Source organism: Plecotus auritus (assembly GCF_963455305.1).
Source record: "Plecotus auritus genome assembly, chromosome: 3".
NCBI classification, from domain to species: domain Eukaryota; kingdom Metazoa; phylum Chordata; class Mammalia; order Chiroptera; family Vespertilionidae; genus Plecotus; species Plecotus auritus.
In genome coordinates this window covers 114,293,050-114,308,290 of record NC_137772.1, presented here as the reverse complement: position 1 = coordinate 114,308,290, position 15,241 = coordinate 114,293,050, and the positions used below count along the sequence as shown (strand labels likewise).

The 15,241-nt window shown below is 44.9% G+C and overlaps 1 protein-coding gene across 21 annotated transcripts in view; it reads right to left on the bottom strand.

Annotated features, from left to right (window-relative positions):
* Window positions 1-15,241, bottom strand: part of MICAL3 (microtubule associated monooxygenase, calponin and LIM domain containing 3) — a 294,200-nt gene that overhangs the window by 49,934 nt on the left and 229,025 nt on the right. For 15 of the 21 annotated variants that reach the window (XR_013960066.1, XM_080658702.1, XM_080658682.1 and 12 more), the window contains 3 exons: window positions 12,669-12,901; window positions 10,889-10,975; window positions 8,856-8,996 (listed from right to left, as the gene is read on the bottom strand). Coding sequence is in view for 20 of the 21 variants with exons in the window: in XM_080658702.1 (XP_080514828.1) it covers window positions 8,856-8,996; window positions 10,889-10,975; window positions 12,669-12,901 (461 nt within the window). In the remaining variant the exon portion in view is untranslated. Of the gene's footprint in view, window positions 1-7,418; window positions 7,482-8,855; window positions 8,997-10,888; window positions 10,976-12,668; window positions 12,902-15,241 lie in introns of all 21 variants that reach the window. The other 6 variants (XM_080658696.1, XM_080658701.1, XM_080658705.1 and 3 more) reach the window with 4 other exon arrangements.

Genomic DNA, 15,241 nt, shown 5'->3' with positions numbered 1-15,241 from the left:
CAGTGTCAAAAGCTCCACCTACTAGGCAGCCATTGGCTCCCCACAGCACCCAGATTTGGTTCTGATTGGTCAGTTTCAATGCCAGTCAGTGTCAAAAGCTCCGCCTCCTAGGCAGCCATTGGCTCCCCACAGCACCCAGATTTGGTTCTGATTGGTTGTTTCCTATGCCAGTCAGCATCAAAAGCTCTGCCTCCTAGGAAGCCATTGGCTCCCCATAGCGCCCAAATTCAGTTCTCATTGGTCGGTTCCTATGCCAGTCAGGGTCAGAAGCTCCGCCTCCTAGGCAGCCATTGGCTCCCCAAAGCACCCAAATTTGGTTCTCACTGGTCAGTTCCTATGCCAGTCAGCATTTCCAGGCCTATCTCTGGGCCTGATCAAAGAGGCGGGGCTTAACAGCAGCCCCCACAGAGGCCAGGAGAGAAAGAAAAGCCTGGCTGCTGGCAAAGATCAGAAAGAAAGAGGGAAAGAGAGGTAAGTACACTGATCAACAGTTTCCACCGAGGCTGCAGATCAGACCCTGACTCACTTTCTGGGTCTCAACCACTTGGGCAGTCAGGCTGCAGCTGGGCAACACAGCGCTGACTTCTGGATGGTCAGCATTTGGTCATGAGTGGTTGTTACAATCCTGGGTTTTTATTATTAAGATGGGTGTTGGATTTTGTTGAATGCTTTTTCTCCATCTATTGATACGATCATGTGATTTTTGTCTTTCAATTTGTTTATGTATCATATTTATTGATTTGTGGATATTGTACCAGCCTTGCATCCCTTATGGACATGGTGTATGATCTTTTTAATATATTGCTGAATCTGATTTGCTAATATTTTGCTGAGAATTTTATCATCTGTGTTCATCAGGGATATTGGCCTGTAATTCTCTTTCTTTTTAGTGTTTGTATCTGGTTCTGGAATAAGGGTAATTCTGGCCTCATAAAAAGAGCTTGGAAGTGTTCCTTCCTCTTGGATTTTTTGGAAAAGTTTGAGGAGGATAAGTGTTAGTTCTTATTTGAAAGGTTTGGTAAAACTCCCCTGTGAAGCTGTCTGGTCCTGGGTATTTGCTGGGAGTTTTTTTCTTTTCTTTTTTTCATTTTTTATTACTGCTTCTATTTCATCAGTTGTTATTTGTCTATTCAGGTTTTCTGATTTTTCCTGATTCAGTTTTGGGAGATTGTATTTTTCTAGGAATTCTTCCATTTCACCCACATTGTCCAGCTTGCTGGCATATACTAGTAGTTGTTCATAGTATTTTCTTACAATCCATTGTATTTCTATGGTGTCAGTGGTTACTTCTCCACTTTAATTTCTGATTTTATTTGTTTGCATCCTCTCTCATTGTTTCTTGATGAGTCTGGCTAATGGCTCATCAATACTGTTTATCCTTTCCAAGAACCAGTTCTTGTTTGATTGATTTTTTTTTTTTTTAGTCTCTATGTCATTTATTTCTCCTCCAATCTTTATTATTTCCTTCCTTCTATTTACTCCGGGCTTTTGTTGTTGTTCTCTTTCTAGTTCTTTAAGTTGTAGGGTTAAATAGTTTATTATTAATTTTTCTTTTTATGAAGTAGTCCTGTAGTGCTATGAACTTCCCTCTCAGGACTGATTTTGCTGTGTCCCAGAGATTTTGGGTTGTGTGTTCATTTTCATTTGTTTATAGGAAGATTTTATTTCTTTCTTGATCTCGTTGGTAACCCATTCATTGTTTAACAACATGCTATTTAGCCTCTATGTATTTGAAAGTTTTACTGTAGTTGATTTCTAATTTCATTCCAATGTGATCTGAGAAGATGTTTGATATGATCTCAATGTTCTTCAACTTGTAGAGACTATTTTTGTGTCCTAACATGTGGTCTATCTTTGAGAATGACTCATGTGCACTTGAGAAGAATGTCACAGCTTTGGGTGAAATGTTCTATAAATGTCAAGTAAGTCCATCTGATTCAGTGTGTCATTTAGAGTCACCATTTCCTTGTTAATTTTTGGCTGGAAGATCTAGCCAGTGAATTCAGTGGGGTATTAAAGCCCCCGACTATGACTGTGTTGTTGTTGATCCTTAAAGTCCTCTAGAAGTTTCTTATTGTTTTTGTTTAATCCTCACCCAAGGGTATTTTTCCATTGATTTTAGAGAGAGTGGAAGAAAGAAGGGAAGATAGATAGGAAAATGGATGTGAGATAAACACATTGATTGGTTTCCCCTTGCATGCGCCCTGACCAGGGCCCAGGTTGGGGAGGAACCTGCAACTGAGTTAGGTGTCCCTGACCAGAATTGAACCTGGGGCCCTTTGGTCCGTAGGCCAATGCTCTATCCAGTGAGCCAAAGTGGCTAGGGCAGGGGTGGGCAAACTTTTTGACTCGAGGGCCACAATGGGTTCTTAAACTGGACCGGAGGGCCGGAACAAAAGCATGGATGGAGTGTTTGTGTGAACTAATATAAATTCAAAGTAAAGGAGCGGAGGGGAGAACAAGAGAACCCTCCGCTCTTTCGGCTCCACGGGCTGGAAAGAACAGCCGAACGGGCTGGATCCGGCCCGTGGGCCGTAGTTTGCCCACGGCTGGGCTAGGGCCTCTAGAAGTTTTGTTTTTTTATATGTTTAGATGTTCCTATATTGGGTGCATATATGTTTACCAGGGTTATATCCTGTTAGATTGATTCCTTTAGTATTATGTAGTGACCTTTGTTATCTCTTGTGATGGCCTTCATTTTGAAGTCTATTTTGTCAGATATGAGTATTGCTATTCCAGCTTTTGTTTCATTTCCATTTGTATGGAAAATGTTTTTCCATCTCTTCACTCTCATCCTGTGTGAGTTTTTTGTTCTGAGGCAGATCTCTTGTAGACAGCATATAGTTGGGTCATGTTTTTATATTCATTCAGCTACCCTATGTCTTTTGATTGGAGCATTTAATCCATTTACATTTATGATTATTACTGATAGGTACTTATTTATTGCCATTTCAATTTTGTATCCTTAGATTTCCCCCTTTATTTCTTCTCATTACAGCAGTCCCTTTAGCATTTCTTGTAATGCTGGCTTGGTGGTGATGTATTCCGTTAGCCCTTTTTTTGTCTTGGACACTCTTTATTTCACCATCTATTTTGAATGATAGCCTTTCATTCAAAGTAATTTTGGTTTATAGTAATTTTGGTTTCAGATCCTTGCTTTCCATTACCTTGAGTACTTCATGCCATTCCTTTCTGGCCTGTAGAGTTTCTGATGATAAATCAGGTGTCAGCCTTATGGGAGCTCCTTTGTAGGTAATAGTTTGCTTTTCTCTTGCTGTCTTTAAGATTCTCTTTAATTTTTGTCATTTTAATTATGATGTTTCTGTGCATGGGCCTGTTTGGGTTCTTCTTGCGTGGGGTTTTCAGTGCCTCCTGGACTGTGTGACTTTTTCCTTTACCAGGTTAGGGGAGTTTTCTGCCATTATTTCTTCAAACACATTCTCTTTCCTTTTCTCTCTTTCTGCCTCTTCTGGCACACCTACTATTCAAATATTGTTACATTTCATGTTGTCCCACAGCTCTCTTAAGCTGTCCTCTTGTTTTTCTTCTTGGTTCTCTGAGTGATTTTTTCAACCCTATCTTATACTTCACTAATTTGATCCTCAACTTCCTCTAACCTGCTGCGCATTCCTTCCAACGTGTTCTTTGTGCTCTGCTATTCTTTATTTCTGTTTTCATAGTTACTATATCTTTTCTCATGCTGTTGAGCATCTTTACCATCATTATTCTGAATTCTATATCAGATAAATTTCTTATCTCCATTTCATTTCTCTCTTCTTCTGGAGAGTTCTTGTTTTTCATTTGGGGGTTGTTTCTTTGTGCCCTCATTTTGGCTGCCTGTTTGGGTTTGTGTCTATGTATTAAGTTGATCTGCTACGCCTCTCAATCTCTAGTGCTGGGCAGTGTCAAGCGCTGTTTCTGACTAATAAGAGCAGGCAAAGACTCTAAGCCTCCAGAGATCACCTCTGTCTACCGACTGATAGGATTCAGTCTTAAATATCCCTCGGGCAATCCTCCACAGGTGTGGTGAGTGTTTTTTCAATACGGTGGGGCAATTGCTTTTGCCTGGAGGCTAATTATTATTCTCAGTCTCTTAATGGGCCTCAGAAACTCCTCATGTGGGACAAGGTGTTTTCCAATAGGGTAGGTCAGTGGTCGGCAAACTCATTAGTCAACAGAGCCAAATATCAACAGTATAACGATTGAAATTTCTTTTGAGAGCCAAATTTTTTAAACTTAAACTTCTTTTAATGCCACTTCTTCAAAATAGAATCCCCCAGGCCATGGTATTTTGTGGAAGAGCCACACTCAAGGGGCCAAAGAGCCGCATGTGGCTCATGAGCCGCAGTTTGCTGACCACGGGGGTAGGTCAACTATCTTCCCCCCAGGCAAAGCTGCCTGTATAGCAAATGTCTGCATGATAAAATGATCTCTGCAGCATGAGGGAATGACTCAGCATAGGACACTGGGGTGTCTACCTTTTGACCTCTAACCCCAGAGCTCCTGATCCTGGCTTCTGCTCACACAGCTCCAATCCACTCTGCCCTCCCTCTGCTGGAGTGCAAGGTACACTGCACTGCATCAGCTTCAGTTGTGCATTGGCCCTTTAAGAGGGTGCCTGCATTTCCAGCCATCTCTCCCTGGCAGATAGCAACCTGAATGCTTTTCACATTCAGATCTTATGTGGGTACCCCTATCAGTTCTGGTGCTTTCTGTTTAGGGGCCCAGCTTGGGGATTTGACCCCAGAGTTCTCAGTGGCAACCCCTCACAGCTAAGATATCTCTGGAACTTCAGTCTGTGGGAGCCCAGCCAGTCCTTGCATGCCTCCGCCCCTCCTACCAGTCTCTATGCAGTCTCCACTTCCCATCCTCGGTTATCAGGGTTCTCTCCAGCGAGTCTTCTGTTGATTATTCAGGAAGTGTTTCTGTATTATAGTTGTAATTCCAGTTTGGTCCTTGCAGTGTGTCTGTGCAGCATCCACTTACTCTGCTGCCATTTTTAATCTCCCTCAAATCATTCTTAAAGGTTTTCATTTAGGAAAAGGGCTTATGCTCTAATGTGCATATACAAGAATCTGAGGTTCAAAGCCCAAGGGAAGGTGGGTGGCAGAGGAACTGGCTGTAGCACAGTTGGATGGATTTCTTACAAGGTTGTGTTGAATTTGAGAGGACAGCTATGTAATGACTAGGTCACTGTCTGCTCACAGGCCAGCCTTGTGAATCTGTACCCCACACCTGAACGATGAGCAGAGTGAGTGTGGCAGAAACATAAGCATGGTCTCTGAGGTCAGGGTACAGTGAAAATCAAGGAAGTGCCTACCTTTTGGGGTAGGAAGAAGGGAAGAGGCACTTCGAAGACACTGGCACTGTTTTATTTCTTGACTTTTTGCTTTTAATAATTCCTTAAAAGCTGTGTACCATCCTGTGTATACTGAGCTTACTAAAAATTGGGTGCTGGTTTTACATGCAGCTTTGGAGAACTATACTAAGGAGGTCTGGAGTGTTCCAGGACAAGTTCTAGGCTGGCAAACAGATAATGTCACATTCCCCCTTGAGACAGCAGAGCAGCTCACAGAGCTGGCAACACCAAGATGCATTCCTATGACAATGGCATCTGCTGAGAAAAGACTGAGGGAAATTACCCAAATATTTCCACAGCCTTAAAACTTCTGTGTGGTAATACCGCCATTGGTCACTCAAAGAAGTTAGTTCATCAACACCAGAAAGTGGGACCTCTGAGGTACAGACAAATCTCCGTGCTCTTCACACCTGAGCTTTCTGTCTAGAGAGCAAGTTCATGGTTGTACTACCCCTTTGCTGACAAGGCTGGCAGACACTGCTCCTTCCCTAGAATCTTTCTACTTGGCACCATCCCATCCTGGTTGAAACTCAACCTGGGCCTGTAGTGGAGAGGCTCATTGTGCCAATATGAGTGCTCAAATGACTCTGAGTGCCTGGGTATCAGGTGGTAACTTTGCACTATTGTTGTTAAGCACAGAGGAGACCAAGGACCAGAAACCCCATCTGCATAGGGCAAGGTATACTGAAATGCATCGGCTTCAGCACAGGCCTGACCTTCATACTCACGTGTTTCTCATTATGAGTTTCTACTAAGAAAGGTCTGTTGGAGAGTCAGGTGGGTGAGAAGTTTATAGTCCTTGAGAAGAACCATTGTCACATATATCAACACAAATAAGTGAGAAGTATCAGTAAAGCACCAGATGTTGAGAGACACAGCTTGGGGGATGGAACTGGGGGTTAGAGCCAGGTTAAGATGGAGTGCAGGGGACTAGAAGCTGCCACACACTACAGAAGCCAGAAATCGCTGCCACACTTAGCCGCCAGCTAGGAAGTCCTGACACCTCAGTCTTGTTCAACCATCCTGGAGATACAAACTGACTAGGAGAGAGTGAGCAGCAGTTCCTATACTCAGAGCTAAGGCTCTGGCTCATTCTCCCTGCTTTATGCAAGAAGGTGCCTCTAATGGTGTGCTCATGCCCCTTTCCCCTGCTGCCTATGAGGACAATGTGCTGGACTGGGAAGAGGCTGGTGGTAAGATCCATGAGTTCGAATCCTGCTCATCCCAGAAATAACCACTGGCATAGTGGTTCTCAACCAGGGTCACTTCTGCCCTTCCCTGAGTGTTAATTGGTATTGTATAGAGGCACTTTTGGTTGTTCTATGGATGGGAGTGGGAGTGAAGACTGCACTGACATTTAGAGGGTAGAGGCCAAGGGTGTTAAGCAACTTGCAAAGGAAAGAACTGTCCTGACCCAAATGCCAGGAACCCCCTCGTTGAGAAACCTCTCCAGAAAAGTTTCAGAAGGACAACTGAGGTTTCTTAGCTACCCCTTGGCCTAATTACTTAAAGAGATACTTTCACTTTAGCCTGAAGACCCAGCTGATTATGCCCAGCATGTCCATCTGCTTTTAGCTGAACAACACCTCCCCTCCTTTGCTTTCCCCTTTTCATAGATAAGTGTTCCATCGGTCCCCCTGAGTACTGACTGCCTCCTTCTCTAATATTTCAGTAGGTTTGTGGAATATTAACTGATTCCTTTACTTTATTTTTTTATTCCTTTACTTTCATACTCAATTAATTTCTACAGACTGTAGAGCTCAGTGCTAAAAATGTTTCTTTAGCTTTGGCTTTTACCCAACCTCTGTTAATTAAAATCAGTGTCTGTCTCTGTCCTGTCTATACTACTGCTTGCCTCTGGATCTTCCCTGAAGAATGTGGGGTGCGTGTCTTGTCCATGCAAGGATGGGCTGCCTAAGTGAGGCATGCACATTCCCCCACCCTCCGCCCTTGGCATGCACTAGTGGTAGGATCAGAATTCTAGTGTTAAGATATCAGCAGAGCTGCCAAGAAACAGTTGTTATGGTGAGTGGAAAGAGAACAAACATCACCAGACTACCTCTGGACACTGTCTCCAGCCAGGCCTGAACTGCTGCACGGCGTATGGAGGGAAGGTCAGGCACTGAATTTAAAACAGATGATAAATACAAAGTTACACCGGAATAAGTGTTCCCAGTGAGGAGAGTTGAGGGCAACCCTAAAGTCCAAAACAAAAGGGAAACTAAGATGATGTTACGGCGAGGGGCCTATCCAGAACTGACAAGGGTATCAGTCCAGGAGAAGAAAGAAAACAGGGAACATAGGGAGGGGCAATACAGTTGCAAGGCTGCAGAGATAGCTCTATCTTGCAAGGCAGTGTGACATTGTCCCAGGTCAGCAGGGTCTCTCTCCTCCACTCCTGCATAGCTTCTAAGTACATTAAAAAAAAAAAAAAAAAAAGACTTTAAAATTGATTTTTAGAGAGAGAAAGGGAGAGGGAGAGAGAGAGAAACATCGATGAGAACGAAACATCAATCAGCTGCCTCCTGCATGCCCCCTATGGGGGAGGGGGGGAATCAAGCCCGAAACCCCAGCATGTGCACTGACCAGGAATCGAATCACACGACACCCAATCAACTGAGCCATATTAGCCAGGACGCTTCTGGATACATTTATATTGCTGCAGAAATAGTTAACTGAGGTTGTTTTTGCCGATAGGTGAAGATTTGGGGCAGAGGAGAATCAAATGATCCCATTGAAGGCTGTTTCATGAATGCAGGGACCACCCCCTTGTATACTCAGAGACTTGCATGGTGTGTGGTTCTCCATCAGTTCCCAACAGGAAGAGACAGAGGTTGATGATCTGTATTTGGAAGATGGGTATGGGAAGGTCAGAAGGTGTGAGAATGACATGGCAGCTGACACAGCCCTCCACTTTTTTTTTCTTTTATTGTTTGCTATTCCTTAAAAGAATCCAGAATAAGGTTCATCTTCATCCTACTATGGAACACAGATCATCTTGCCTACAACTTAGAGCTAACTATTAGAAATTATACTAAATACTTAGAGTCTCCTTGATACAAATTTCTTAAAACTTCATTTCCATTCAAACTATGCTTCCCTTGCCCCCAATCCTGCCAATGCATATTCACACCCAGACACACTCCGTGAGGAAAGGACCAGAATATTCTATCAAGTGGAGAAAGAATAACCCTGCCTAGTAATATGAGGGAAAGAAAGCAAATTCTCAATTTCTTCAAGATCAAGTTTCATTTTTCTATTTTGCTTTGGGGGAGAAGGAGCCCATAACCTCTTAACCCACAGAGAACTTTACATAGTCTCACACAAAAGCCCAGGGCAGTGGCCACCATTAACACCAAGAAAATGAAATGTTCTGTCAGCTTTTACATTTGATTAAACTGATGGCTTTGGCCCTGACAGAAAAATCCTCTGCAGCAAGGAAAGGGGCAGAATATGCTCCTAGGGGCATCAGGTCCTTGGATCCTGAAGCAGTTACCTCTAGAAGTGGAGGGCTCAGAGGTTGGTACCATTTGCTTCTCCTCCTCTTTCTCACGAACATGGGTCCAGTGCACATCAGCCTGGATTTCCAAGGGATCAGTTGCATTTATGATCTGCTGTAGCCGCTGGCTCCCAGCTACTGCACCAGGTTCAAGGAAGATGAGAAAGGGAGAGATCATGGGGAAGAAGAAAGGAGAAAATAAACAGTCAAGGGAAGGAGGGAATGAAACACCATAGGAAAGTAAACAGAAAAGTTACCATATTTGCTAGGATCAGTTTGAATCAGAAAGAGGCAAAAATTGAGAATATGTGGGCACATGCAAACACACACATAAGGGACTTCTACTCATCTAATTTGATGTAGTCATTTCAAGTTTCACATACACTTAATTTCTATGAGATTCATACATTCAACTCCAATTCAGAAAGAACTTTCTTTTCTGATGCTCTTCTTGCATTAACTGCATTCAAGGGACCCAAATGCCAAATTAGAAAAAAAGAGCAGATTACAACTGGTCCCTGAGGGCATCTTTCCAGAGGTCATGAGTTCTGAGCTGTTACCCAGTATAGTGGGAGATCCCCGAGGATGCACCATTCATGCTTTTTCTGTTGGTCACAGAAAAAGCTTACTGCCACCTGCCATGCTTCCCTTTGAGAGTTGAATCAAGGGAGAGGTGGAATGGGACAGTGCCATTCTGCCATGAACCAGCCAACTCACACAGGATAGAAATGTACTTTTTTAGTACTTTAGTTTTTATCTTCTGGAGCTAGCGAGAGAAAAAAAAATCCCCACCCATATTATAAAAGGCCTCATGCTGCATACACAGGGATACAGCTATGGGAGAAGATGGAATTAGGAGAGGCATGGTTGGAGAGGAAGCAGAGCTCCATCCTATAAATTCCCAAAGCTTTGGAAGTACATGGTAGACAATACCTCTCTGTATTTTCTGAGGTGAAAGCCCTTTGTCTTTAAATTCCATTTGGTGCCCCACTGGTCACAAGACCCAGTTTCTCAGCTAAATGAGAAATCACCAGAGTCCCTCATTTTATTCTTGCTGTCAGAGCCCAAGGGGTCTGCATGTGGCCCTGCCCTGTGGGATCCCTGTAATCAGTGCTTGGACCAGGCCATACAGTTGGGTTAAAATAAAGGAACAGCCAGGAACATTGGGGAAGGGATACTATAGAAGGGAGGATGGCTTTTCAGGCAGCAAGAGCAGGTGCCACCTGATCTGAAGGACTCTGTCATTCCTGATGGGAACCTGCTCTCAACAATCTAACTGTATAATCTGCTTTGGCTTCATTACTATAAAGACAATCTATTAATTTACAAGCAACAGAAAATGTGATATAGGCAGAAAGCGCCAAAAAGATCACCAAATGTGGATATGGGCAGTATGCTATGTTAAACACAGAGCTGCAGGTCACTACAGATTCACGGACTTTTCTAAGGCCAATTAGTCTCTATGGTGCTGGATGGGGCTGAATCAAAGCAAAGTCACCAAACAGACTGGAATGTCTTAGGGAAGATAAGTTAAAGAGAAAAATGTAGGGCCCCTTTTCATCCTCCTGGCAACAAAGGGAAGAGAGTGAATCTTCTCCCTGAAGCCTTGAGGGCTTATCTGCCATCACTTTTCGTTCCTAGGGAAATGTTAAAAGGCACCATGCAGGGAGGTTCTGGACATCTGAACCACTGCTGGGAGTTGTGATGTGATGTGAGGCTTTCTGCATTAGAGAAGAAGCCAGTCTTAACTGGATGAGGGGAACTTGCAGCAGAATGTATGAGGGGCATTGATGGGGCCACATTCAATAAGCCTGCTTCTGGAGTCTTCTCTGACTTCCCCTTGAATCTCTGTCTCATGTGCTATTTTGTACATGACCATTCATGAAGACTGGGCCCAGGGATATGTGCCAAAGCCTGTCAGTGCAGCTCTGTAACACAGATATTTTCATGTGGGACCTGCTCTTGGAGGCAGATTGTGAATGGCTGCCAGGGACCCAGGGTAGAAGGTGGGCAAGAGGCAGAATGGGTACCTTTACATGTACCCCAATCTTCTTCCTTTGACAGACACTGGAGCCACTGGCCTTGTAGTTCTCTGTCCCAGGGGCAATACTCCCCTTCTACAGAAGGGGGAATCAGACACCCACAAGCACAGCAACAAGAATCCCATGTGGGGATAAACAGGGAGAAAAGAGAAGAACAAGAGTTATCTTCAATTGCAAGGCAATAATGTCCTGTCACTGTCTACACAGGCACCAAAGTCCACTGCTCAAGGCACACAGGTGTTGGCAGAATTTGCTGGTATGTATGTTTCTGTATTTAAAGCCCATCCCCTGGTCTTGATGCCAGGTTCAGATCTGGGAAATTAAGTCTGTGTGAGGGAAGGCAGGGCTAAATGCTCCTGTAAAGGAAATAGGCTGTGATCCTAAGCCATGTCTGGGGCTACAGGCCACTGAACATATTAATCATCAAATGGAGATAATGACAACTGGAATGATACAAACAAAATACCTTTCCCCAAAAGAGCTGTGAACATGCTCAACCCCTATGACTAGCAGGGATATAAGGCCAGTCATGGGCCATATGCCAGAGACACAGCATATGGAAAAAAGAACCCAGTGTCAGGTTCCTGGCCCAGGGCCTGCCTCCTTCTGCACATAAAACTGAGTAAGGAGGGAGAGGCAGTGCTACCTGGTGGGTCCTACCTCAGCAGAAGAACCAGGTGGAGAAAAACTCCTTAGAGAGCCTGAGTACATGTCCTGCCTCTGACAGTTCATGCTGATGTGGGCACCTCAAGGTCATGTCAGCATGTGCTTTCTTTCTGCCTGCTGTGCCTAATCAGGCTTGGGGTCTTACAGTGACACAGCCCCCCAAGGCTACTCAGTAATATGCATCCTGGCTGGCAGGACTCTGTGCTGGCCAGCACTTGGTCCTTGCTGTGCCAGAGAAAACAGACCCTGGGATGGATGGGGTAGCCGAACCATCTAGTGCCAATTCCACGTGCCCAGGCTGTCCAGAACTGACTGCTCTTCTAATGGCTTGGAGGAATTGTTGCTCACCATGCCTCCTGGGAGCATACAGGGAATAGTCAGTCATGGCATCACCCTGAGAGGAACTCAGGTCTCTGCCCGTTTTCTTCTTTACCACCTATCAGCCAGGAGAGGGAAAGAATGACCCTCTCTTACACAGGCAAGAAAAGGAAGCCCAGCAAGTTCTTCCTTATTCACTCAAGGACACACAGAGCCAGATATAGGGACCGAGTTGAGAAATCTTGAGTCCAAACCAAGAGAACATTTCAGAGCCAACCAGATCAACTTGATGCTGAAACTGATGCTCCTCAGGACACTGGTCCAAACATGCTACTATCCATCATTGACTAAATACTGTTCAGTGGGCCCCCAGCTCACAGCTCCCTCCTCAATGAGGATCAATCTTTGCAGCCTGCAATATCGAGGATTAGGTATTAGGGAATCCTGTAGAAAGCTAAATTCCCTTCATTCATTAAAATAAACCTCATTCGCTGAAACTAAAGGGTAAAAAATAGAAAATGAGAAGGAGAGGAGAATGAAGAACTTAATTTGGCCTTCTACCATCCAATTTCAACTCAGAACGTGCACAAGGGACACCATTTCCACTGTTGATGGTCTTCTCTGCCCCTGTATCTAAGTTCAGAGAGACAGGAAGGATGTCTCTGGGGCTCTGTGGAAGCACATCATGTGACTTCAGCCAAAGAAACCTCTCATGCTCAGGCATAAAACAGGCTGCTTCAGTGATGGACAGGGTCCGGGATAGGAGAAGAGATTGCTTTCTGACCTTCACTAGACTCCTCCTCTTCCTCGTCAGAGTCTTCCTCTCCCTCCTCCTCGTCGTAGTCCTCCTCATCATTGTCATTGTTAGGGTCGTAGCTCTTCAAGGCATCTAGTTCCTCTTCACTCTTTCCTTTTAAAAGTGCATGGATCCTCACAGCTTCCTTCCAAGGAACGCCACCCAGGTCCGATGTGGGCAGTGTAGGCTCCTCCTCCTCCTCCATCTCAGACTCAGAACTGCTGTGGGGAAACAATCACACAACCAAAGTGAGGGAATGACAAAACCATGAACGAGATGGTTAAAAGCCACATCTGAGGCAAAGTGTCCCACAAAGCACTGCTGGGTGGGGAGAGGACAGCCTTGGAGAGACCAGCCTACTTCTCTGCTCAGGTAAGACACACAAGGAGATGGGAGGAGAGTGAACAGAGGGCAAAATGGCATACCTACGTGTGAGCCATGATGACCTAACCCATGTGAGTGGACAGCCCAGTCTGGTGGGTGGTCTGTTTAGAGTCTGGTCTCACAGAGGCCCTCAGAAGCTGCAGGCTGTGGGCCCATTTTGATGTAAACTCATGACCCCAGAAATCAAAAATGGACAGTAAGTCTCCTTTCATTATGATCCACTATTTGGTTTGAGGAACTCAGTTCTAATTGACTCAGGTGGGTTGGAAGGTTCTCATGAGAGCCATAGTGAGGAAGGAGGAGCTGCCATGAGAGGCATGAATGAAGTCTTAACCACACTCTGGCTGGCAAGCAAGATGCAGGTTCTGGAGGGGAGGTATCACACTCAATTTCACAATGTTCCTTGAGTCCCCACCATGTGCCATGACTTGAGCTGGATACTGCGGGAAACAGGTAATGTGGCAACAAAGGCCCCATTGACTGACAGTACAGTGCAGGGACTGTGGGGGCAGGGTGGAAATACCCCAACCCCTGGGTCATCACTCTTTGACAAGCAGCTGCATTCCCATCACTGTTCCCTTCACAGCACAGCCTGGCTCAGTTACAAATGGCAGCAGCACTGCCTGTGATAAACACTCACCATGACTTACACAAACCCCAAATGTGAAGCTCCAATCTTTAGGCACCACCCTCCTCCCTGCTCACAGAGAGAAGCAGGACAACAGGAAGTGTAGGAATAAAAACACTTGGTGCCCTACAATGCTGTGGGGCTCCATGGCAGTAAGAAAATCCCAAAATATCACTGCACAAGCTGTACAGTTTTCTCAGACCTGTTTTATGGTAGATAATTACCAGTTGTTTTTTTTCCCCAGTAGATTCTTTTCTCTTAGTGAGAAATGTGTAGCTGACTGGACTGGAGGAAATGGGCTTTCATAATAAAGCATGGTCCAACCTCTGGCATGATGGAGCCTCATAACCCAGGAGCATCAGGCATGGGTGGGCGGCGGGCCCACTTCCTGTGATAGTGGGTAACTCTCTCCTCAGCCAGAGCGGGGACGGTTAGTACACTGTGATGAGAACATGCCAACCACCACCCGTGCTATCAATGCCTATGGAGTAAAGAACTTAGCCTGCTCAAAGAGAGGTCTGGCCCCTGACCTCAGCTTCTGGGAGGTGAACTTAGCCTTAGAATGCCCTGCAGGGTGGGAATGCCCATTTTGCTGGGGGCCTTGGGTCATGGGAGATAGTCTACTAATGTGATTAAGGGGAAGGACTGGCCGTATCAGAAAGGCCAGCAATTTAGGGTGAGTGCTGTGGGTCATGCAGTGGATCTGGAGAGCAACTACAACCACATGAGAAATTGATCCATCAGTCAACCAATCAGTTTCAAATGGCAGCAGCACTGCCTAGTTACCAAGCCCCAATAAAAACTCTAAATGGGAAGACTTGGAGAGGCAAGCTCCATGGGTATCATCACACATCACTATCAAGAAAATGACACTGTCCCAAATGCCTGGGGAGAATGCACAGGAAGCTCTGCACCTGAACCTTCCTGGACTCTGCCCTATGCTTGTCTTTCCTTGGCTGACTTCAACTGGTGCTCTTTCCCTGTATAACACCTTTCAATGATTCTGAGTCCTTCGAGCAAATTATTGAGCCTAAGGGTTGTTTGTGGAACTTCCACATGCCAGCTGGGTCAGAAGTAAGGGCATTCCTGTGGATTGCATTCCTACTTCTCAGGTGGGTGGGTCCTCATAGGGCCATGGTGGCTCTGCTACTTACCAGATGTGTGACCTTGAGTTGATTACTTAAGCTCTCCAAGCCTCAGTAAGGGGGCAGTGTTATTACCTGCTTTGTAGGCATGTTGTGGAGATTAGGGACTTCACTGATTTTTATTGTGCTTGTGTTACAATCTGGGACTCTAGCTAGCCATTCATTTATTTGGTTACTCATTACACATTCATTCATTCATTCAACATTTTGAGCATCTACTGAAGCTCAGCCAGTGGACACAGAAATAAAAAGAGCCAACTCCTTACTCTAAACAGCTGTTTGGTGAATCCTACTTCATTCATTCATTCATCCATCCATCCATTCACCCAACTAAAATTTACTGAATATCTTCTACTTATAATGCATTTCCTAGACATTGCAGGAAACATAAATGTGACACAGAA